This window comes from Chelon labrosus, assembly GCF_963514085.1.
Source record: "Chelon labrosus genome assembly, chromosome: 10".
NCBI lineage: Eukaryota > Metazoa > Chordata > Actinopteri > Mugiliformes > Mugilidae > Chelon > Chelon labrosus.
Genome location: NC_140360.1, coordinates 6162212 through 6186853, shown reverse-complemented (window position 1 = coordinate 6186853; position 24642 = coordinate 6162212). Strand labels below are relative to the sequence as shown.

The following is a 24642-nucleotide window of genomic DNA, read 5'->3' as shown; positions in this document are numbered from 1 at the left end:
TTCTTCCAAACAAGATTTTTTCGCGACGTAGTCGCGAAAAAACTGCGATAAATTTCCCATTGAAATGAATGGAGAAGCCCGAAAAAAGCGGCAACATTCCAAAATGTCCAGCTTGGCTTTGTCGAGCGATTACTCGGCCATGCTTTGTAGTAGAAACTTGCTTGGAAGTTTGTACGAGGCACGGGAAGTGTAGCTTTCTCTTCCTGAAAACGGCGTTTCGATACCTTTTACGGTTTGGTCAGGGTCGCAGTTTACGTTTGGTGAAATTTGGGGAAAAAAATTAAAAATCCCTCCCTCTGGCGCTCACTCTAACTTCAGAGTTTCGGTGATATTCTGAAAAAAAAAGGTTCAATCTCATGTGGTGGCCACAGTTTTTGCGGTACAGAGATAAAAAATACATAAAAACGTAGGGATTTTTGTTGGCTTTAAGATGGTGTTGTTTTGATTTGTGTGGGACGTACGGTTTGGACTGGAGGCACCTCTGAGCGAGGAGTGCGGCGACAGCTTTTCGAATTTTTCCCCATGTGTGTGTATGTGGAAATCGAGAGGGATTTCTCGACGATTTTCGTGTCGCATACTTTCTTTCCAAAATGACTACGGCCACAATTTTGGCAGTACGCGCGTGGCAACAACACTAAATTGTAGAAAACCCTTGGCTGACACTCACGATGTGTTTGTTTTCTCGATAGCACTTGTAGTTTTTGAGATATAAGCATTTGTTCGGAGGGCAAATCCTAGTTTGCACTTTCCCTCTGACTCAGGCAGAGGTGAGAGGGAGACTTCAGCAGCAGTTGACCCTGGTAGCCATGACAACCAGACCCCAACCAGCTTACACACGCAGCAGGAGGGGACGAGAGGCGGGAAAAGAGCTCTCAGTGGAAAACAGTATCTGCCAAAACATTAAAACCCCCCAAACCATCGCTGTCTCCCTTGGTGCTTTCACACAGCTGCTGGGCCTCTTAGCTATAGCTCTTCTCATTGACTGACTGACAATTTCTCAGTCATGTTTGACCTTTTCCTTTATTTTAAACACAAATTATATCTGGCTGCTTTGCTGAAACTCCTGACACAACATCCCTGACCCGTTTCCTTCATCTTATTAGGTCAGTGAATAGCTTAACTGCTAACAGACGCTAACGACTAGCCGCCCAGTGATTTAGCCGACGACTAGCCTTCCAGCATAGCTCATGCATGTTAGCAAGCTAGCGGAGCTAACGGAGCTAGCTAGCCGCTACCTTAACGCCGCGGACTCAACCGCGGAGTTAGCCTCGAGCTAACCGCTAGCTAACCGCTAGCTAACCGGGATTTAACCGCGGACCCGCGGGAGTTAAACACGAATTAGCCGCGGCAGTTAGCCGTGAGCTAACGCGGAGGCTAGTGGGGTTAGCCGCCGGCTAATTCGCCGCCTTGCTAGCGGGTGCTTATCACAGTAATAATGTTGAAGTTTTACAATTTAAAGGGAAGATATTTTTAAACTGTGTCAAACTGAAAAATATATTATTCCACCACATAAAGTAGGAAACATTTATGGCTTGCAACAACATTAATGACAGTATATATATATAATTGGAGTAATTTAATATAATATGATGTTTTTAATTAAATAAATAATGAGCTGTTGAACACTCATAAGAGTTATATTAAGTATGTTACATAACATTATTTGACATGTCTATTTGTCTGCCTATAGTTTTCCTCCAGCTGATCCAGACAGACTGCAGTGACGTCCAACATGAGACAAAGAGCTGGACTCGCAGGACAATTTGAAGGTCTTCACTTCATCGCTGATTCCTTGTTACAGCCTGGATGTGTTAAGTTTAATATTATTGTTTATCTAACTGTAAGACTGTGCCGTAAACTGTTAAACTATTGCTCAGGTAGGAGTAATGAGTTTTATTGTTAAAATTATTATGATTAACGATCAATTGTTACGATTTGCTCGTTCTTTGTCTGGGGATCCTAGTGAGATCCCTCCCACTCTCTTCCTTATTTGATGCTGGCTTTCAGGTGGAGCTGGGAGGGCTCTGCCGCCTGTACCTGCCCTTCAGTTTGTAGAAGGGCGTAAAGGACGACCCTTCTCAGTGTCTCTCTCTCTCAGCCAGGCCTACTGCATCCTCCTCATCCTGTTTGGTTTGTTGTACCCTGCATGACATCAAACTCACACCCATCCAGTCAGAAGGAACCAGGCCTTAAATGACTATTTGAGTTGTGCTTTTTGTTATAGCTGCTGCTAATGGTAGTAAAGACATGCTACTTAGTAAAGACATTCGCGACGTAAGTCGCGAATACTTTCATACCTGTCTTGACGTGACCATTACTTTTTGTAGTCAAACATGAAATTATTTGCAACGTAAGTCGCAAATATTTTCACCAGGATTATATTATGACTATATGAACAGGTGATCATTAAAGCATCATAGCATCTTGGTATAATTGCATTGTAGCATCGTAGCAACATAGTATCTTAGCTTTGTAGCATCTTAGTATCATAGCATCTTAGTATCTTAGCATCATAGCATTGTAGCATCTTGGCATAGTAGCATCATCATAGCATCGTAGCATCGTACTATCGCAGCAATATAGCATGGTATCGCAGACTGCTGCGGCCACTGCATCACTCTCGCGATTTCCCGCAGGGGAATTGTCTAGTTAGTGACTCGAGGCTACGCACGAGACACGACTCCCCATATAGCTCTAAGCTATATGGGGAGTCGTGTCTCGTGGCGAAGCCACGAGACACTATTGTTCTTCTGCGTGTTTCTTCTATATTATTCATCTTCCGTACCTTTTTTCGATTTCAAACTCGCCCCGCAATTTTGGGGCGACACCGACAAAAATTACATCAAAACGTGCGCCTTTATCGGGATCGGTGTGCTATTACTTTTATAAGGAATCCACGAATTTTTCGCGAATTTATTCGCGAAAAACTTCGAAAATCGTCCCATTGAAATGAATGGGAAACTGCGAAAAAACGAAAAAACTGACACTTTTGAGGGGCATTTTCAAAAGCTAACTCCTCCCGCAAAATTTCACCTAGAGACTTCATTTAAACTTTAAAATGTAGGTAAATTTGTCCTCTATAAAAGTTCTATTCAGATTTTTGATATCTTTTATACTTTTCGATCAATCACTCGTCAATCATCGTGATCAATCATGTGAAATTTCTGAGTTTATAATGGGTGTGTATTGCGTGGAATGTTCGGCCTAGAGTGGGAGACCTCAGAGGCTAGAGTGGTAGAGGCTGTCTGAAATTCACTGAAATTTTTCTCTTTCCACGATGCTCCTGGGCACATCTTACATCGTAGACATTAGATTTTTTCCACTTTTGTAGAGGAACTTGTCCTGATTCATACAATGTGCTCGCCTAAGACGAGACATTTTCTGAATTTGAATGGTGTGCCGCAGAGTGAGGAGTGTCCCGCTCCAACTGCCAATAAACTCCCATTCAAAATATGAAGCTGATTTTCGAGGAAAGCTGAATCCACCCTCTTCTTATACTCGCCACAGTTTCCACAATATTTACTCCAGAGACACCAAAATTACATCAGTGTGTTCGGGAACTTCTCCTGCCAATCACTGTCTGTTTTTTTTTTCTGATGTGAGCTTTGGTTTTGCCTCAGTGAGCCCAAATGCGAGGACTGTCAGAGGGCAAAAAATCAAAATTTCTTCCTTCTCCTCCCCTGTGTCTGTGAGTAGTCATGGCAACCAGCAGAGTCACCATGGCAGCCTCAGGCCAGGGCCACAGCTGCAGCCATTTTTGTAGTCCTTGGCAGTTAATTTCAGTTTATTTAAGTAAATAACAAAGAAAGAGACAGAGAGAGGGTAAAAGACAGACAGGCAGTAACAGAGAGGTAAAGCAAGACATTTTTTGAGGTGACTGTCACTCTGCTTGCTCTGTGTGTACATCTGAGCTGAATGTTTTCTATTGATGCGGGTCAATCACGTGACCTTTTTGTTGTGGCCGCCATCTTTAGGACCATAGCGCCACTCAGCGGCGGGAGAAATGGCTAGCGTTAACGTTCAAGAAACGGGCTCTGCTAACGTTACTCAGATGATGTCGCATCCCTCTGACACAGAAAAGCAACGATATTAATTTTTTTTTGATATTTTAGGTTTTGACCCGTATGTACTTCCGAATCAACTACTGACACCGCTGAAATCTGCCGTTAACTTGCCAAACATATCTTTTGGCGACATTTACATTTATCTGATCCACAACCCCTCCCCATACTCCGGCGAGTCCCTCAAGGCATACAAGAGCACGGAAGCCTTCATGTATTTCAAAGCAGGATGGGTGACAGATCCACGAGTTTATCATCTGGACATGAGGGAACTTTTCTTATTTACAGGAAAGGTAAGATATATGTTTACTTAAAGGGGAACTCCGGCGCAAAATGAACCTGGGGTTAATAACACGTCCGGCTATGCGTCCGGCTCGCATATCCAAGCGGGCGCCATCTTGGGGAAACTGAACTCTCTTCGTTCAGTGCTCTCAGTGCTTTCTTCCGGCAACAGACGGTTCAGATCCCCAAGATGGCGCCCGCTTGGATATGCGAGCCGGACGCGAACGGTACTGTATTCCTTTTTTAATAAACTGCCTGTATACTTGCAAAGTTATCAGTGCTTCGGTTTACATGTAGAGACCCTAGTTATGCTACCGTGTAAGTGTGGTGATATTGTGAGCCTTGTTAGTGGTATAGAAATAGCGATTTCTTTTTATGTGTCGGTGTGCCCCGAAGGCTAGCGTTGTACGCTAATTAGCGGTTTGCAAGAAAACTGGTCACATTTGACTAACAAAACAAATGCATGAAAACAAATACCAGAGAACGGTCGAACTCGGTACACATGTGTTATTAACCCCAGGTTCATTTTGCGCCAGAGTTCCCCTTTAAGTTTACTACGCTACTAACTTGCTAGGTGGTGGTGCTACTGAGTGCTACAGAGCTGGTAGCCTCCTAGGTCAATGCTAGGATAATAATGGCATCTCGTTTTTTTAACTGACCTTAAATTTGTTAGCGAAAACATAGTAAAGTAAATTTAATTTAGAAAGCACTTTTACAAACAGCATAAGCTGACCAAAGTGCTGTACAGTGAACGACTAAACACAGCCTAAGCTAAGCAACACATACATACAGAGAATAAGCAGAAGTACAGGGTTAAAGAAAAAAAAATGCCAGGGAGTAGAGGTGGGTTTTTATCCTGGCTAACCACTTATGTCTTCTTTCAGCGTTTTTAGGAATGTTATAAAACGTATGTCCCGTTTTTTTTTTTGACTTGCTGTTATCACAGCCCACAGTACAGCAGATAGAAGGCATTTTCTGTTTACTTCCTGTCACTGGCGGTCCCTGGGCGGTCCTAAAGATGGCGCCGGTATTATACAGTGACGTAACAAGATATCCACGTATTGTGTGTGTGCGTGACTGTGCTAATCTCTAGCCTTAGCCTAGTTTAGTGTTTCAGCGCCGCGCGTTAGCGTGGCAAATGGTAATGCCAACATTAGTAATGGTAATGCTAACATCTTTTTCCTTTTCTTTTTTTAATAACCCCGGCAGCAGCCCTCGAGTCACTCTCAAAATTTCCTGCAGGAATTTTCTAGTTATTATTAAACTTTTTCCACACCCGATTTTTCGAAACTTTTCAACTCAAATACCGTTCGTCGCACACAGACCCAAAATACATCAAAACGTGCGTCTCGATCGGACTCGGTGTGCTTCTATACAGTTCTTCCAAAAAAGATTTTTTCGCGACGTAGTCGCGAAAAAACTGCGACAAATTTCCCATTGAAATGAATGGAGAAGCCCGAAAAAAAAAAAAATCAACAGACATTTTCAACAATGAACTGCTCTGGCATACTTTAACCGAGAGACTTCATTTAAACTTTAAAACGTAGGTACTCTTGCCTTCTCTTCAGAGATTCACTTCACTTGTCGACAACTTTTACCGTTTTTAAACTATGAAGCCTCAGAATTGTGTAGGTTTTTACTCAAATTTCAGGGTTTATAATGGGTGTGTATTGCGCGGAATGTTTGTGCTAGAGTGGATGACATCATCAGCTAGAGTGAGGAGGGGAGAAGAAAGTTAGTCAAAAAACTGCACAGAAACTGCTCCCGTGGCCACAAATTTGACACGACAGACATAATTCATACATAGAAACGTAGGAAAATGTGTCTTCTCACTCAAATTTGTCTGCTAAAGCTGTAAGTCTTATAGTTTTGGCGTCAGACACAAAGATGCGCCAGCAACACCCATCCACAGCTCCATAGACTGCCATGTTAAAAAGGCAGGGAAATTTCTGGAGGAAAGCAGACGTAACCTTTCTTTGAATCGCTTTGAATAGGTCACATTTCGTCATTTTACCCACAAACTGCATATGTAGACGTTCAGGAAAGCCTCAAGATGCCCAAAGTTAAGTCGGTTCAATGATTGGAAATACGGTTTGGCCACAAGTCCTTCCTGTTCGAGGCGATATTTCAGCATTTTCTCTCTCTTTCCCCGTCTTCCAACTGACATTCTAACAGGAGCAGTTGACCCTGGTAGCCATGACAACCAGACCCCAACCAGCTTACACACGTTCACACACGCAGCTGCTGGGGACGAGAGGCGGGAAAAGAGCTCTCAGTGGAAAACATGATCTGCCAAAACATTAAAACCCCCCAAACCATTCATTTTAAACACAAATTATATCTGGCTGCTTTGCTGAAACTCCTGACACAACATCCCTGACCCGTTTCCTTCATCTTATTAGGTCAGTGAATAGCTTAACTGCTAACAGACGCTAACGACTGGCCGCCCAGTGATTTAGCCGACGACTAGCCTTCCAGCATAGCGCATGTATGTTAGCAAGCTAGCGGAGCTAACGGAGCTAGCTAGCCGCTACCTTAACGCCGCGGACTCAACCGCGGAGTTAGCCTCGAGCTAACCGCTAGCTAACCGCTAGCTAACCGGGATTTAACCGCGGACCCGCGGGAGTTAAACACGAATTAGCCGCGGCAGTTAGCCGTGAGCTAACGCGGAGGCTAGTGGGGTTAGCCGCCGGCTAATTCGCTGCGTTGCAAGCCGGGGGCTTATCACAGTAATAATGTTGAAGTTTTACAATTTAAAGGGAAGATATTTTTAAATGAAACTGTGTCAAACTGAAAAATATATTATTCCACCACATAAAGTAGGAAACATTTATGGCTTGCAACAACATTAATGACAGTATATATATATATATATATATATATATATAATTGGAGTAATTTATTTTTTTTGTTTTTAATTAAATAAATAATGAGCTGTTGAACACTCATAAGAGTTATATTAAGTATGTTACATAACATTATTTGACATGTCTATTTGTCTGCCTATAGTTTTCCTCCAGCTGATCCAGACAGACTGCAGTGACGTCCAATATGAGACAAAGAGCTGGACTCGCAGGACAATTTGAAGGTCTTCACTTCATCGCTGATTCCTTGTTACAGCCTGGATGTGTTAAGTTTAATATTATTGTTTTTCTAACTGTAAGACTGTGCCGTAAACTGTTAAACTATTGCTCAGGTAGGGGTAATGAGTTTTATTGTTAAAATTATTATGATTAACGATCAATTGTTACGATTTGCTCGTTCTTTGTCTGGGGATCCTAGTGAGATCCCTCCCACTCTCTTCCTTATTTGATGCTGGCTTTCAGGTGGAGCTGGGAGGGGTCTGCTGCCTGTACCTGCCCTTGTGGACTCGGTTTGTAGAAGGTCATAAAGGACGACCCTTCTCAGTGTCTCTCTCTCTCAGCCAGGCCTACTGCATCCTCCTCATCCTGTTTGGTTTGTTGTACCCTGCATGACATCAAACTCACACCCATCCAGTCAGAAGGAACCAGGCCTTAAATGACTATTTGAGTTGTGCTTTTTGTATAGCTGCTGCTCATGGTAGTAAAGACATGCTACTTAGTAAAGACATTCGCGACGTAAGTCGCGAATACTTTCATACCTGTCTTGACCTGACCATTACTTTTTGTAGTCAAACATGAAATTATTTGCAACGTAAGTCGCAAATATTTTCACCAGGATTATATTATGACTATATGAACAGGTGATCATTAAAGCATCATAGCATCTTAGTATAATTGCATTGTAGCATCTTAGCATCGTAGCAACATAGTATCTTAGCTTTGTAGCATCTTAGTATCATAGCATCTTAGTATCTTAGCATCATAGCGTTGTAGCATCTTGGCATAGTAGCATCATCATAGCATCGTAGCATCGTACTATCACAGCAATATAGCATGGTATCGCAGACTGCTGCGGCCACTGCATCACTCTCGCGATTTCCCGCAGGGGAATTGTCTAGTTCTTTTATTTATTTTATAGGCCTATTTATTTGACCTTTATTAAGTGCTGCACACAATTATTATTAAAACAAAGTGTGAAGACTCGATTGCTACTTTTGCAAAACACTAGTAAAGATAAACAAATATGTGGCAGGAATCAAGTGTTGATATAGTTATGTGGATATAGTAGTGGGGTCATACAATTCTATGTTATATAGCTGACCAGGCCCCGGCCCCCCATCACAGTCAGGAACGATAATGTGGCCCCCAGAGAAAAAAGTTTGGTGACCCCTGCTTCACAGTAACAAAATACCTCGAGGTCGGTGCCAGTCATAACTGTACAGTCAGGAAACCACTTGTGTTACCATGACGATTAAATATTTAAAGTACATAAGGCTAATAAAAAAATAAAATCCATTGCGGATACCTGTTTATTGCCTGTTATTGCCTTGTTTACTGCAATATTTTAACTCAGTCCACTCTGAGTGTTTGTGGTTAGTCCTCTGACTGTAATTCCTGATTCGGGAAGAGGAAGTGAATCTTTAGCCTGATTGGTTCAGGACTTTTATTGGCTGAGTCAACAGATTATATGACCAGCATATGTGACCAGCTGGATTTGATAGCACACACCTTTCCTGTCTTTTTAGTCTCTTGAATGTGTACCAATGTACAACTATTTAAAACCATTCTTACCTTAAACCATGCAATGCGTTAATGAGAATCAGTGAGAGTGGACACATTAAATACTTCCAAAAACTGTCATTTATCAACACTGTATACTCCACCACTTCATCACAGTAATGAATCTTAAAGCAACATTAATCTGTTTTTACTGGTCAATACCCTTTGCATTGTTGGACTTTTGCCATTTTGTTGTGGGTGGTGATCCAAAAAGCTCTGTAACATAGAAGACTCAGGACGGCGAAGTAATCTATGTCCTCCTGCTCTCTGCTCTCCTCTCCCTCAATAACACTCTCATCTTCTGGGGAAGATATCTCAACCTATCTCAACAAAACATGAACAGAGACTGAGGAGTGAGCTGTTTTGAGTTTTTTTGGGTGAAGAATTATTGGATTCTCTGATAAACAGACACACAGGTGCATTGACATAACACTGGCAATGAACAAAATGATGTCATTTTAAAAAGTCTGATTTTCTTTCATTGTAGCCTACATTGTCTTTAGCCTCCGAGGCTTCATAAAAACTGCCCCATACTAATTTTTCCAGGCCTAAAAGTCTCACAGTCCTTATTGTGCCTCAGCAGGTGGCTATTATCAGACTATTAAATATTCAAAGTACTTATAAAGAATACAAAAATAAAATCCATTGTGCATGCTCCTCCTAGTCCCCTGTTTAATGTATGATCACAAACTGTTGGTAAACAACAAAAGTAGATTAATATTTATTGATACTCTTTTTTTTATTATTTGCCTTCATCTGATGGTAGTAATAATAATGACAGTATAACAGATAATAGTGTATTAATCTTTACTTAGCATGCAGCATGCTCCTTACCTTAAAGATTGTATTTTAATTGAGGAACCAGAGTTAAACTAGACTGCATAGAGCTCAGAAATACGTCATGTGTGCCCTGCATAAATGGACATTATATGGATAAAGCAGTGCTTCCCATGCACCAACTGTGATGCAGGTACATTTCTGTTAATATTATTTATTTATCAGTAGAAATGTTTTTACTTTTTTCAACTGGTGAATTTTAAATGAATTCATAAACTGAAGAGACTATTGTGTCACATTTTCTTAAGTTGTTGTAAAGTTTGTGGTTAGTCCTCTGACTGTGATTCATGATTCAGGAAGAAGAAGAAGAGAACCTTTAACCTGTTGGCTCTACTTTTAGAGTTTTATGGTCAGCGAATACGTGCCCTATAACACAATCTTGTTCCTCCTTTCTTTCTTTCCTTTCTCCTTCCTTTCACTTCAGTTTTTACTTTTCATGGTGTTGTTCTTAACGTTGCTACGTCGTCGTCGGTAAGTTCCTATACACCTGTATTATTATGATTCATCTAATAGGATTCAGCTTATCACCTGTTTAAACTCTAAATCTCTGCTTTCCACTACTATGGTTTGTCTCCCTCTTCATACTACCAGGGCTTCTTGTGTGCTTTTAAAAGCAGTGATTGTAACTGCAGCTGTAACAGTGTTAAATGCTAGAAAATGGAATTACATCCTCCATTTTCTGTTCACACCTCGTTATAGACAAAGTCATTTTTAACTGATCTATAACAAAACCACCATAAGAACTTTCAAAAGTAACATCGTTAAAAAGACACGATAAAAATGCGCAAGCTGTATATATCCACAATTTATCAGTTTGTTTATATTTATAATTTACTCATAAATAAAGATGGATCCACCCACATACTTCTTCTTTAACACGTGTCTTTTGAAGGGTTTAGTAAGCGAGAAACCCCAGTTCTTTTTTCTAGTTAATTACTAATTCATTTTGTTTTTATTTTATTGTCATTTTTGGTGGACAAACCACCTACTTCCTCCTACTTTAGGACTCAACTTTTATTTATTATGCATTTATCAGAGAGCAGCTATGACCATGAACTAGAAGGTACTGAGGAGTACTGTAGGGACTGGATGTATCTTTGCTGTAAAAAGGTGTGTCCAAACTTTCTGTAAATTGATATATGTAACTGTAACTACAATGTATAACCAGGATTCCTGCTGGAAAATGCAGTTTTTGTAAACATTTAATTTTTCTTACAGATGTTGTTCTGATGTCTTGGATGTTCAAACTCACCTCATCCCAAATCTCACTGAGATGTCTTCAGGTCAAGAAACAATGTACCTGCTATATAACAAGACTTCAAGAAGAACATCTTTGAGAACTTCATCTTTTCTGGTAAAATTCTTTACTGCAGAAAATCACAGGATAATAAATCATAATGCTCCTCCTCTAATCCTCCTGATCCTGGGAGATTCTTTCTATTAGTGGGATAGAAGCAGTGGGGTTGTTCTTGAAGTCCTGTTTACATCTCACATGCATCCAACAACTCAAAGTCAACTGTATGTTCTCTCGTTACCCTCTGATGAGATATGCTGTAGAGCAGAGTTCAACCAGTCTGTACATTCAGTAACACTGTGTGTTATATAGAAAACTCATCCACCATAACAGTACAGAATGAATCCTCTCTGCATTTACAGACCAATCTATTCTATAGTTTAACTTGTATTAGTGTTAAATAACACAATTATCAACAACTCTTATGTGACAGTGTTTGATAAATGACCTGTAACAGAAACTTTCATTATTATAGTAGAACTGGTTGTCAGTTGAGTGACAGGATATTTGTTCCACTCTTTAATTTTAGGAGCTTATTTTTAAAAGTCAGTGATTTAAACTGTGTATGAAGTAGAACTAACAGCATAATCAAGATATTTATATATGTTAACAAATTTACAGTGTTTTAAGAAGAGACTGTCCTCACATAAATAATTACTTTATCGATTGCTTGTGTAAGCTTCCTCCTATGATCCAGAGATGTTTTATTGTTAAGAAAAGTCAGAGAAGAGAGATGGACAGATCAAAGAAACATGAGAGATTATCGTTTTTATGACGTTGTTTCTTTTACCTTCTCTTCACAGATAATTGTGATGAAAGTCTTGTACTGTCAAACCCTCACATGTAATCCAGAAGAGTATCAGATAAGGAATGAATGCTGCCCTATGTGTCCACCTGGTAAGATCCAACTGAATACTAAAGGTTCCTCATCCTTTCCTGCTGTTAAATGTATGATCACAAGTGAAAACTACTATTGAACAACAACATTAGATTAAAAATTATACTGCATTTTTTTATATGCAACATGCTCTTTACCCTGATTATTGTGTTTTAACAAGGTTGATAGAACTATAATCACTGGTTGTCTTTTCAACAGGAAACAGAGTTGAAATGGATTGCAGTAGTTTAGAGTCCAGAAGTACGTCATGTGTGCCCTGCTTGAATGGGACTTATATGGATAAAGCTACTAAACGTACGCTGTGCTTTACATGCACCAACTGTGATGCAGGTACATTTCTGTTAATATTATTTATTCATCAGTAGAAATGTTTTCAACTGGTGAATTTTAAATCAAATCCACATCAGACAATTTATGCAGATGTTTCCTATGAATTCATAAACTGAAGAGACTATTGTGTCACATTTTCTAAAGTTGTTCTAAACACTGAAGGTATCTTTAAATCAGAAACAGATGAAACACAATAGGAGTTTTGTTTCTGCATGTTTTGTAACTTCCATATGTGTTGATAGGTTCTGGTCTGAAGGTAAAGAGGTCATGTACACCAACATCAGATACAGTTTGTGAACCACTTGAGGGACACTTCTGTATTGACTTAACAAAGGACCAATGTGAAGCAGCACAGAAACACACGGTCTGTCATCCAGGACAATACATCAAGGAAAAAGGTTGGTTTTCTAGTTTTGAATGAGAACAAAGTTTGAGGAAAATTATCTTTGTGACAGCTTGCTAATTAAAGCTGCACACGGTGATTTCTGACCACTAGATGGTAGTAAAGAGCTAAAAGTGTAATAAAGGTCTTCCCAGGTTAAGAGAAGGTGGACTTTGCTCATTTGCTCTTTAACGTCGATTATCTATCATTCACAGTTTGATTTTGTTACGACTCCTTAGATGTTTAAAGGCAAGGAGACATAAACACACCAATCAAAATTAATGATGACAGAGTTCGTGTGGTGAAGGAAAGAAAAATGCTTTATTAAACAAACAACACTACTAATACAAAATCACAATTGTGGAGGAGAGTGAGACAGTGTGGTTGTGCCAAACAATCATAAAAACATACAACAAAACTAGGCCTATACTGAGGCTACAACTGAAACAAAATGCAAACAAAAAGCTCTCTCTTATCTAAAAATGGAGTTTAACAAAAATAAATAGAAAAGTGGCACCAACCCTAAAACCTAGTGTGTATATACAATGAAATACTGCATGAACGGGAAAAATGCATGGAGTACTCCAAATTTACCTAATCTCACTTTCTCACTCCATAAACCTATTATTTAATTATACGAAGCATTTCACAGAAAACCAACAATGCAGGCAGGCAGAGAATAGCTGTCCTTGCTACTGCAGGCACGGTCCTTTTATAGGGAACCTGAGGTGATTGGCCAGGTGCGATTCACAGGTGTATCCTAATTGAGTTGAGTTAACCTGAGGACTGAGAAGGAGGAGGGGAAGAGGAGAACAGGAGGGAAAAACACACATGCAAAGAATTCTGCCCCCTGACCCTGCCTGTCATGTAACAGATTCTTTGAGGAAGCAGAAACTACTGAGACAAGGCCAGTTGTAGAACACCACTCAAACATTTTAGTCAATCTCATCTAAAGTAAAACCTTCACTCTAATGGTATCTTGATACCTGACTATTACCTGTCTTTAATTGCCTATGCAGGCTGTAGATCGCCTTAGGAAAAGCTTATTATTAGAATTAAGTTGCCCTACGATGGACTGACGACCTGTCCAGGGTGTACCCCTGCCTCTCGGCCGATGACAGCTGGGATAGGCTCCAGCAGACCCCCGTGACCCTTAACAGGACTAAACAGGTATAGAAGATGAATGAATGAATGAAAGAATATTCTTAAGTTTCAAACATTAAAAAATAGTTTCTCATTTCAGTTTAGGTTAAACATGACATCAATATACTCATCTAGACCATGTTTCTACATTGGTCTGATTCTTCATAGATTAATAAACCACATTCCAACACATTAGAATAGAATAGAATAGAATAAAACTTTATTGTCCACCGAGGTGGAAATTTGGCTTCGGCTCACCAACACAAAGAACAATACTAATATACCAGACCTTACCTTACTTACTCATTAATTCATCTCTTCATACTTTAGACTGAACTAGTTTCAACTTCCATATAATTTGTGTCTGTGCAGGCTCAGCCTCCTCAGACACTGTGTGCTCTGACTGCAGTGATGGAACATTTTCAGATGGAACATTAACATCTTGTCTCCAACACAAACGGTAAGTAAATCTTCACATCACACATGTAGCCATGAATTTGTTGTACCTGTTCATTTCTCTATAAAATGTCCCTTTATTGTTCCAGATGTGAATCAATAAACCTTCAGCTGATAACACCAGGAAATACATCAACTGATTCTGTATGTGGAGGACAAACTTCAAATGTTGGAGGGACCATCACTGGTGTGGTGTTTTTATTAGTCATTCTAATAGCAGCAGTACTGTGCTCCGTCTACAGAGAGAAAATCTATTCAGCAGGTAGATTTCATTTATAGCAGGGAAATGTTCTTCTTTTTTATGTTTTGTCACATCTTTGATGGATGATAATGTTTTCTGCTGAGTCATGACAGTGCTGGTAATTATGTTTTCACTGGTTTTATTCAGTTGTAGAGAAAAACAGAAATGCAGACAACTCCATAGAGGTATGTTTATTTCTCACTATTTGGTTATGTGCACTGTTACGGATCACAGCACTGGGTTTATCTAAGGAATTAAATTACGTATTTTTTGTTTTAATCTATTCTAAAAAGAAACACCAACCTTCAATAGAACCAGTCCAAGAATCAGTGGCATCTATCTATCTATCTATCTATCTATCTATCTATCTATCTATCTATCTATCTATCTATCTATCAGTACAGGAGATAAGACAGCCGTGTGTTCTTCAATGAAATGTTTATTAACTGAGGATCGTCGGGCTGTGTGATGTCTCTACAAATGTTTCTGCTTTAAGTGAATGTGTTTCTCTCCCCAGGGTGAAGCTGTGGAACCAGTCTAAACTCTGAGAACCGTTCAGTCCACATGAACACCCTGCTGACAGTGACATAGATTGGTGACTGATTATTGTATAACATGAATGAGATCTATTGATGTGTTTGCACAGGGAAATACCACATATACTTCTTTTAATTGTCTTTATGTGTTATTTCTGTTTAAAAGTTAGCCTGACTTGATATATTAGTAATATTTTCCTAAAATATCATAGATATTTCATATCTGTAAATATTGTATTTTATATTTTGACACAGTTTTAGACTGTCCTGGTTGGACCTGGATCTCTTGGTTAAAAAGGTTGAGCATTAACTTGTGTTTTATACAAGTTGTTGTACTCTAACTTCAGTTTTAACATTTGAAGTTCATTTTACTTGAAAACATAATGTACATGAATTTTTATTATTGCTACATTTAGTTTTATATATAATTCATGTTCTTATGTTCCCTTTCTCTTCTGCTGCTGAGCTTCTTTTTGGGACATACAGTATATACAACCTGTCATTATCTCACATCTTTCTAGTTGCAATACTTGGTAAAATCCTATTGGAGTTCGTTGTTTTATTCATGATATTCATGAATGTCAATGTCAATATATATATTTAACCTCCTTAACACCTCAACCCTCAATCTACACAAGTTGGTTGTTTCAACTTCTGACTAACCCTGTAAACCTGATGCAATATGTAAATATTTTTTGTACATAACATATTTGTCTGCCGTATTGTGTCTTTTTGTATCTGCACTGTTGTTTCCTGCCGCTGTAACACCCTAATTTCCCCACAGAGATGAATAAAGTCCTATCTTACCCTATCTTATCTTATCATCTCATCTGGGTGACACCCTACGACCCTCCGGAGGACAAGTGGTTAAAGAATGAATGTTCTCATGTTTGTATGATTGTGGATACTGGTGGCTGTGTGAATGGGTATCTCTATGTTTGTTTGTGTTTTTATCTTTGTACTGTTCAGATGTAGCATATTATTTTGCTATACTGATGTATAATGACAATAAAGCATTAATTCAGTTCAATATAGGACACTGCCTCTGTGATTTTACACCAGTGTAGAGAGTTAAACCTTAGTTATAAATACATTTCTTAATATCTGAAGATACTTCACAGTAACAAAATACCACAAGGTCTGTGTCAGTCATAACTGTACAGTCAGGAAACCACTTGTGCTACCATGATGTTTAAATATTTAAAGTACATAAGGCTAATAAAAAATTTAAATCCTTTGCGTATAGCTGTTTATTGCCTGTTATTGTCTTGTTTCCTGTAATATTTAACTTCTTATTTAGATTCACTAACTGGAGTGAAGTCCACTCTGAGTGTTTGAGGTTAGTCCTCTGACCCTGATTCATGATTCAGGAAGAAGAAGAAGTGAACCTTTAACCTTCTGGTTCGGGACTTTTATGGGCGGAGTCAATGGTTACGTCTTCAGGGAAATATGAGACACACTTTTACTTTCACTTCAGTTTTTCTTTTCATTCACACAGGGGCATTGACATAACACTGGCAATGAACAAAATGATAACATTTTAAAAACTCTGATGTTCTTTCATTGTAGCCTACATTGTCTTTAGCCTCCTAGGCTTCATAAAAACTGCCCCAAACTAATTTTTTTCCAGGCCTAAAAGTCTCACAGTATTTTTTGTGCCTCAGCAGGCGGCTATTATAAAAAAAAAAACAAAAAAAACATTGCATCCGACAATACCCTACCTACTCAGCACCAAAACCATAGAGAAACACAGTTACCAAATAACTTGTGAAAACAGAGGAGCTACATCATTGGAAGAAGTGGGTAATTCCTCAGAAGCTGTCAGAGGCCAAAATATTGGATGCTTTTCTCACTAAAGTAGATGCATTGCAGCACTGCATATCTGCATATTTGCAAGCAGAAAACCGGCCTACTTTTTGAAGTTAATCCCGGTTGTAAACACTAACTAAATTGCTGGGAGACGAATGTTATGTGCAATCAGGGTGGGTCTGTCTTCAAGCTCATGATTGCCTTCCTAGTCAGCTGAGATTCTTTACCTATGTGCTAAAACTATTCACGGCAGTGACTGTTACTCACCTCACTTGTTTCTCCAATAAGGACACAGACACAACAGCCTGAGGAAATGGGTGGGACTTACCCGCATGGACGAAATGTGATTGGCTATCAGCATAGGCATAAGGACACAAGGAAGAAAAATTAAACTCTGACGGATGAGTTTGATAAGCTTAACATGAGGTCAAAGGAATGGAACAAGAAAATCTAAGAAGCACATACACAGCTGGGATATTGGAATGTATTATGCCTGTACATTCAGTAATACTGCGTGTTACATAGAAAACTCACACTAAACTATTAACAATATTACGTTGTGTTAAGAAGAGACTGTCCTTACATATAGAATGCCTTTATTGGTCTCCTGTGAAAGCCTCATTATGATCCAGACAGGTTTTATTGTTAAGAAAAGATGTTGCTGTTGATGATGAGGGGAGAGATGAATGGATCAAAGAAACATGAGAGATGTTTCTTTTAAACTTCTCTTCACAGATAATTGTGATGAACGTCTCGTGCTGTCAAACCCTCACATGTCGTCCAACAGAGTATCAGATAGAGAATGAATGCTGCCCAATGTGTCAACCTGGTAAGATCCAAATGAATGCAAAAGTTTCCTCATCCTTTCCTGCTGTTTAATGTATGATCACAAGTGAAAACTGTTGGTAAACAATAAAAGTAGATTAATATTTTTTGATACACTCTATTTTTTTTATCTACCCTCATCTGATGGTAGTAATAATAATGACAGTATAACAGATAACAGTGTATGAATCTTTACTTCACCTGCAGCATGCTCTTAACCCTGAATTAAACAAAATATTGCTTGAACTATAATCACTGGTTGTCTACTCAACAGGAGCCAGAAATAAACTATGCATAGAGTTCAGAAATACATCATGTCGGCCCTGCTTGAATGGACATTGCATGGATAAAGTTACTGGACGTAAGCAGTGCTTTACATGCACCAACTGTGTACATTTCTGTTAATATTATTTATCAGTAGAATTTTTTTTCCTTTTTTCAACTGGTGAATTTTAAATCAAATCCACATCAGACAGTTTCATTTATGCAGCCACATGATGAATATTTAACTTCTTATTTAGATTCACTGACTGGAGTGAAGTCCAGTCTGAGTGCTTGAGGTTAGTCCTCTGACTCTGATTCATGATTCAGGAAGAAGAAGAAGAGAACCTTTAACTTTCTGGTTAATAAGTTTTATGGGTGGAGTCAACGATTACATGTCCTCAGTGAAGTATGACACAGTCTTTTTCTGTCACTTCAGCTTTTACTTTTCAGGGTGTTGTTCTTAAGGTTAATTAGTTGGTTTCTAAATTGTTGTTTTTTGACAGTTGGTTCCTACGTTGGTCGTCGTCGGTAAGTTCCTATACACCTGTATTAATTCTAACTCATCTAACAGGATTCAATAATGACCTGTTTAAACTCTAAATCTCTGCTTTCCACTACTATGGTTTGTCTCCCTCTTCATACTACCAGGGCTTTTGGGGGGACTTAACTGCAGCTGTAACAGTGTTAAATGCTATGAAACGGAACTGCATCCTCCATTTTCTGTTCACACCTCGTTATCGGCTCGACAAAGTAATTCTTAATCGATCTAAGGGCGGACTGGCGTACCGCCACACCGGGGATTTCCCCGGTGTGGCGCCTATTCATGGGTTTCACCAGGTCCCTTTCCACAGGTGTTTAAAATCAAGCACCTAGATTATGAATGTAGACTGGTGCTTGATTAAAACACCTGTGGAAAGGGACCTGATGAAACCCATGAATTGTTGTGAAATTTTGCACACAGCTTAAGGGCCGTCTCAACATTACTTTGACAGAGTTTCATGTAAGCACTAAGCACGCTGTAGCGCCACCAACGGGTCAAAATTTGAAGTACATTTGTGCATGTAACTTTTGAACCGTATGTCCGATTTTTGAAAACAAGGTATCCTCGGCATCCTTGGACCACGCCGGGTTCAACGCACTATATGGCGTCAATTTCCGCCATGATGGATTTTCCGCCATTTTGGATTTCATCAAAAACACGAAAAAAGTTTCAGCGGTCACAAATTTTGTCCAATTCTCACGAAAATTGGCACAGACTGTCTTCTGACCAATGCGCACAAAAGTTATCAGAAGGAATCTTCAGATTCGAAACCGTTTGGCCGTAACAGCCAATCAAAATTGGCTGCGAAGGCGCCGTTTTCCATTTGAGCTCATATCTCGGCAACGTTTTGGTGCAATGAAACCAAATTTGGTGCCACGCTTCCAGACTCTGTCCCAAGTCCACGATAAAAATCTGGTGTCATTTCTCCACTAGGGGGCGCTATAATTAGCAAAACATTGTTTTTGCTCATATCGCTTGATGCGTTTTTATTTGAAATGAAATTGTGATATCCGCACATACCATGGGATGCCCCAGTGACAGTTCATACCAACTTTTCGCGTTAGCCAATCGCAGTCGGCGGCAACGCCGCCAAACAGGAAGTTTTCTTATATCTCGGCGACGCTTTGACTTCCGAAGATCAAACTCGGTCACACGCTTCGACACTCCCCTAGAAGTGCGCAATAAAAATTTGGTGTCATTCGGCCACTAGGGGGCGATGTAATTAGCAAAATTGCGTTTTTGCTTATAACTTTTGACCCGTATGCCTGATATTCAAAAACCTGGTACTGTTGGACTCCTTGGATCATGCCGAGATCAACGATACCTATGATGTTAATTTCGCCCCATTGGAATTTCCGCCATTTTGGATTTTATCGAAAACACTTAAAAGTTTTCACAGGTCACAAATTTTGTCCCATCGACACCAAACTTCACACACATCATCTACGGACCAAGCTTCATTAACACATTACTTTTTGTCTTCGGAACTAAAACCGTTCTCCCGTAACAGCCAATCGAAATTTGCAGCGAAGCCCCTAACAGGAAGTGAGCTCATATCTCAGCAGCCCTGGCATGTCTCAAAGCCAAACTCGGTGCATGGACTCAGGACCCAATCAGGGGAACGCTCAAGAAATTTTGGCGACCTTTGACCTCTAGGGGGCGCTGCAATTAGCAACCATGCATTTTGGCCTGTAGCTGTTGATGTGTTTGGAATTAAAATGTACTAATGGTGTCTGGTAATACTGTTAGACGTCCTTAGGCCGACCCACGTCAACTTGTGATGTCATCGTAATTGATTCGGCCGCCATATTGGATTTAATCAGAAACATCAAAACATTTTCACAGGTCACAAATTTCATCTGATCTTCACCAAAATTGGAACAGGCCATCTTCAGACCATGCCTTATCAATGCATTGCTTTCTGGAACAATTGGCAAAAGCATTCGCCAAACAGGAAGTGACCTTATATCTCAACCAATCCTGGGTTTTTTGGCTTGAAACCTGCTGTGACTGCTTAATGCTTTATGTCTGATGCAACTGCATTGAGTTACGTGGCAAATCTGCACTGCTGAACTTTCTGCTTGGCCACCTCAATGCTGCTTGCAGCTTTAATTTTAAATAACATTTTTATTGAAATGGGCTAATTGTTGTAATTATGTTGCTGTATACAGTCCTTTGTCTGACTCTGACCAGCCCGCCTAAAGCTTGTCATTCTCGACAGATCATCCGGACAGAACATGCTGCCCCCCCCCAACAAATCCACCCCCCCCGTCTATAACAAACCCACCATAGAAACTTTCAAAAGTCGTTAGAAAGTTAAAAAGGCACATGATAAAAATGTACAAGCCATATATATCCACAATGCACTTCTTATTTATCTATTTGTTTATATATATTACTTTGTTTGAAAGTTTGAAAGAAAGATGGATCCACCCACATACTTCTTCTTTAACTCGTGTTTGAAGGGTTTAGTAAGCGAGAAACCCCAGTTCTTAATTACTAATTAATTATGTTTTTATTTTATTGTCATTTGTGGAGAACAAACCATGTACTCCCTCCTATGTTAGGATTCAGCTTCGATTTGCATTTATCAGAGAGCAGCTATGACCATGAACTAGAAACTACTGAGGAGTACTGTAGGGACTGGATGTATCTTTGCTGTAGAAGGTGTGTCCAAAGTTTTAGTGAAATCTATAAACTGAAACTCAACTGTATAGTGAATGTACGCTGTTATTGATATATGTAACTGTAACTACAATGTATAACCAGGATTCCTGCTGGAAAATGTCGTTTTTGTAAACCTTTAATTTTTCTTACAGATGCTGTTCTGATGTCTTGGATGTTCAAACTCACCTCATCCCAAATCTCACTGAGTTGTCTTCAGGTGGAGAAAACAATGGACCTGCTATATAACAAGACTTCAAGAAGAACATCTTTGAGAACTTCATCTTTTCTGGTAAAATTCTTTACTGCAGAAAATCACAGGATAATAAATCATAATGCTCCTCCTCTAATCCTCCTAATCCTGGGAGATTCTTTCTATTAGTGGGATAGAAGCAGTGGGGTTGTTCTTGAAGTCCTGTTTACATCTCACATGCATCCAACAACTCAAAGTGAACTGTATGTTCTCTAGTTACCCTCTGATGAGATATGCTGTAGAGCAGAGTTCAACCAGTCTGTACATTCAGTAACACTGTGTGTTATATAGAAAACTCATCCACCATAACAGTACAGAATGAATCCTCTCTGCATTTACAGACCAATCTATTCTATAGTTTAACTTGTATTAGTGTTAAATAACACAAATATCAACAACTCTTATGTGACAGTGTTTGATAAATGACCTGTAACAGAAACTTTCATTATTATAGTAGAACTGGTTGTCAGATGAGTGACAGGATATTTGTTCTACTCTTTAATTTTAGGAGTTGATTTTTTAAAAGTCAGTGATTTGAACTGTTCTTGAAGTGGAACCAACAGCATAATCAAGATATTTATATATGTTAACAAATTTACAGTGTTTTAAGAAGAGACTGTCCTCACATAAAGAATGCCTTCATCAATTGCTTGTGCAAGCTTCCTCCTATGATCCAGAGATGTTTTATTGTTAAGAAAAGTCAGAGGAGAGAGATGGATGGATCAAAGAAACATGAGAGATTATCGTTTTCATGACACTGTTTCTTTTACCTTCTCTTCACAGATAATTGTGATGAAAGTCTTGTGCTGTCAAACCCTCACATGTCATCCAGAAGAGTATCAGATAAGGAATGAATGCTGCCTGAAGTGTCCACCTGGTAAGATCCAACTGAATACTAAAGTGTCTTCGTTCTTTCCTGCTGTTTAATGTATGATCACAAGTAAAACTACTATTGAACAACAACATTAGATTGAAAATTATACTTTTTACATAAATTTTTACATACAACATGTTCTTTACCCTGATAATTGTGTTTCAACAAGGTTGCTAGAGCTATAAACACTGGTTGTCTTTTCAACAGGAAACAGAGTTGAAATGGATTGCAGTAGTTTAGAGTCCAGAAGTACGTCATGTGTGCCCTGCTTGAATGGGACTTATATGGATAAAGCTACTAAACGTACGCTGTGCTTTTCATGCACCAACTGTGATGCAGGTACATTTCTGTTAATATTATTTATTCATCAGTAGAAATGTTTTCAACTGGTGAATTTTAAATCAAATCCACATCAGACAAGTTAATTTATGCAGATGTTTCCTATGAATTCATAAACTGAAGAGACTACTGTGTCACATTTTCTAAAGTTGTTCTAACCACTGAAGGTATCTTTAAATCAGAAACAGATGAAACACAATAGGAGTTTTGTTTCTGCATCTTTTGTAACTTCCATATGTGTTGATAGGTTCTGGTCTGAAGGTAAAGAGGTCATGTACACCAACATCAGATACAGTTTGTGAACCACTTGAGGGATTCTTCTGTATTGACTTAACAAAGGACCAATGTGAAGCAGCACAGAAACACACGGTCTGTCATCCAGGACAATACATCAAGGAAAAAGGTTGGTTTTCTAGTTTTAAATGAGAATAAAGTTTAAGTAAAATTATCTTTGTGACAGTTTGCTCATTAAAGCTGCACATCGTGATTTCTGACCACTAGATGGAAGTAAAGAGCACCACAATTGTAATAAAGGTCTTTCCGGGTTAAGACAAGGTGGACTTTGCTCATTTCTTCCTTATCTATGTCGATTATCTATCATTTGCAGTTTGATTCTTTGAGGAAGGAGGAACTACTGAGATTAGGCCAGTTGGAGAACACCACTAAAACATTTTAGTCAGTCTCATCTAAAGTAAAGCCTACACTCCAATGCAGGGGTGCTCACTTCGATCGACAGGTAGATCGCGTGTCATTGAAATTTTTTTTTTAGATGTTAGTCTAAAACATTTATAAATGGTTTAGACTGATGTCTGTTGCACCTCCAAAAGAAACAAAAAGACGAACATTCATCTTTATTTATTTTTACTTTATATTTGCAACATGCCCTCAGTTCAGCGGCACAGCGCTATTTTTCTTGCTAAAAATAAAAAAAAGATTGATAGAGCTTTATAATATAATTCAATCCGTATAATTTGTGTCTGTGCAGGCTCAGCCTCCTCAGACACTGTGTGCTCTGACTGCAATAATGGAACATTTTCAGATGGAACATTAACATCTTGTCTCCAACACACACAGTAAGTAAATCTTCACATCACGCATGGAGACACATTGGATGTCATTTTTTCTTTCTGTACATCTTCATGTAAAACACGTCTCTGTTATTCCAGATGTGAATCAATAAACCTTCATCTGATAACACCAGGAACTACGTCGACTGATTCTGTATGTGGAGAAAAAACTTCAAATGTGGGAGTTATTGTGACCATCATCATCGTCATGGTGTTTTTTTTAGCCACACTAATAGGTGTATTAATATATAACCTTAAGAAAATAATGGAAAGCTGTATAACAAGTAAGATTTGTTTTCAATCCAGCAAAAAAATATCACGTTTTTGATGTATGATAATGTTTTCTGCCAACCCATGACAGTGCTGATAGTCATGTTTTTCATTGTGTTTAATTGCAGACAGAGGAACTGTGGTGGTATGTATGTTTCACACTATTTGAAACTATAATGTCCACTGTTATATATGTCAACACTTTTATATAATAGATGTTATATATTTTTTAATCCCATCAAACAGTAAAAAGAAGATACAGCAGAATGAGCTGTATACGAACAGCAGCAGGTAAGACAGCAGTGTGTTTTTCACACACAAATTATAATTAACTGAGGATGGTCTCAGTTAAAACCAAGGAGATGGTGGTGGATTTCCAGAGGTCCAGGCCCCAGCTGCAGCTCGTAACCATCAACGAAGAGTGTGTAGAGGTGGATCAGACCTCTAAGTCTAAATAGGTTTGACAGGCTGAACACAGACTCACCCTCAAAAGCCCCCTGTGACCCCACGGGCACTGCCTTCCAAGTTACAGGTGCTGAAGGCTCTGAAGAAGGTGAAACCCCACAAGGGAACCCGATGGAGTGCCTCTCAGAGCACTGAAGGCCTGTGGGGAACAGCTAGCCAGTGTGTATG

General features: G+C 39.2%; 1 protein-coding gene across 1 annotated transcript; it reads left to right on the top strand.

Annotated features, from left to right (window-relative positions):
* Positions 1-11117: 11117 nt before the first annotated feature.
* On the top strand, positions 11118-15089 carry LOC311494963 (tumor necrosis factor receptor superfamily member 14-like; the record flags this gene model as incomplete). Its single annotated transcript, XM_084554244.1, has 7 exons — positions 11118-11177; positions 11921-12014; positions 12214-12345; positions 12588-12743; positions 14243-14330; positions 14416-14588; positions 15085-15089. The coding sequence occupies 7 exons, from the start codon at positions 11118-11120 to the stop codon at positions 15087-15089; spliced, it is 708 nt and encodes a 235-aa protein (XP_084410370.1).
* Positions 15090-24642: the final 9553 nt, after the last annotated feature.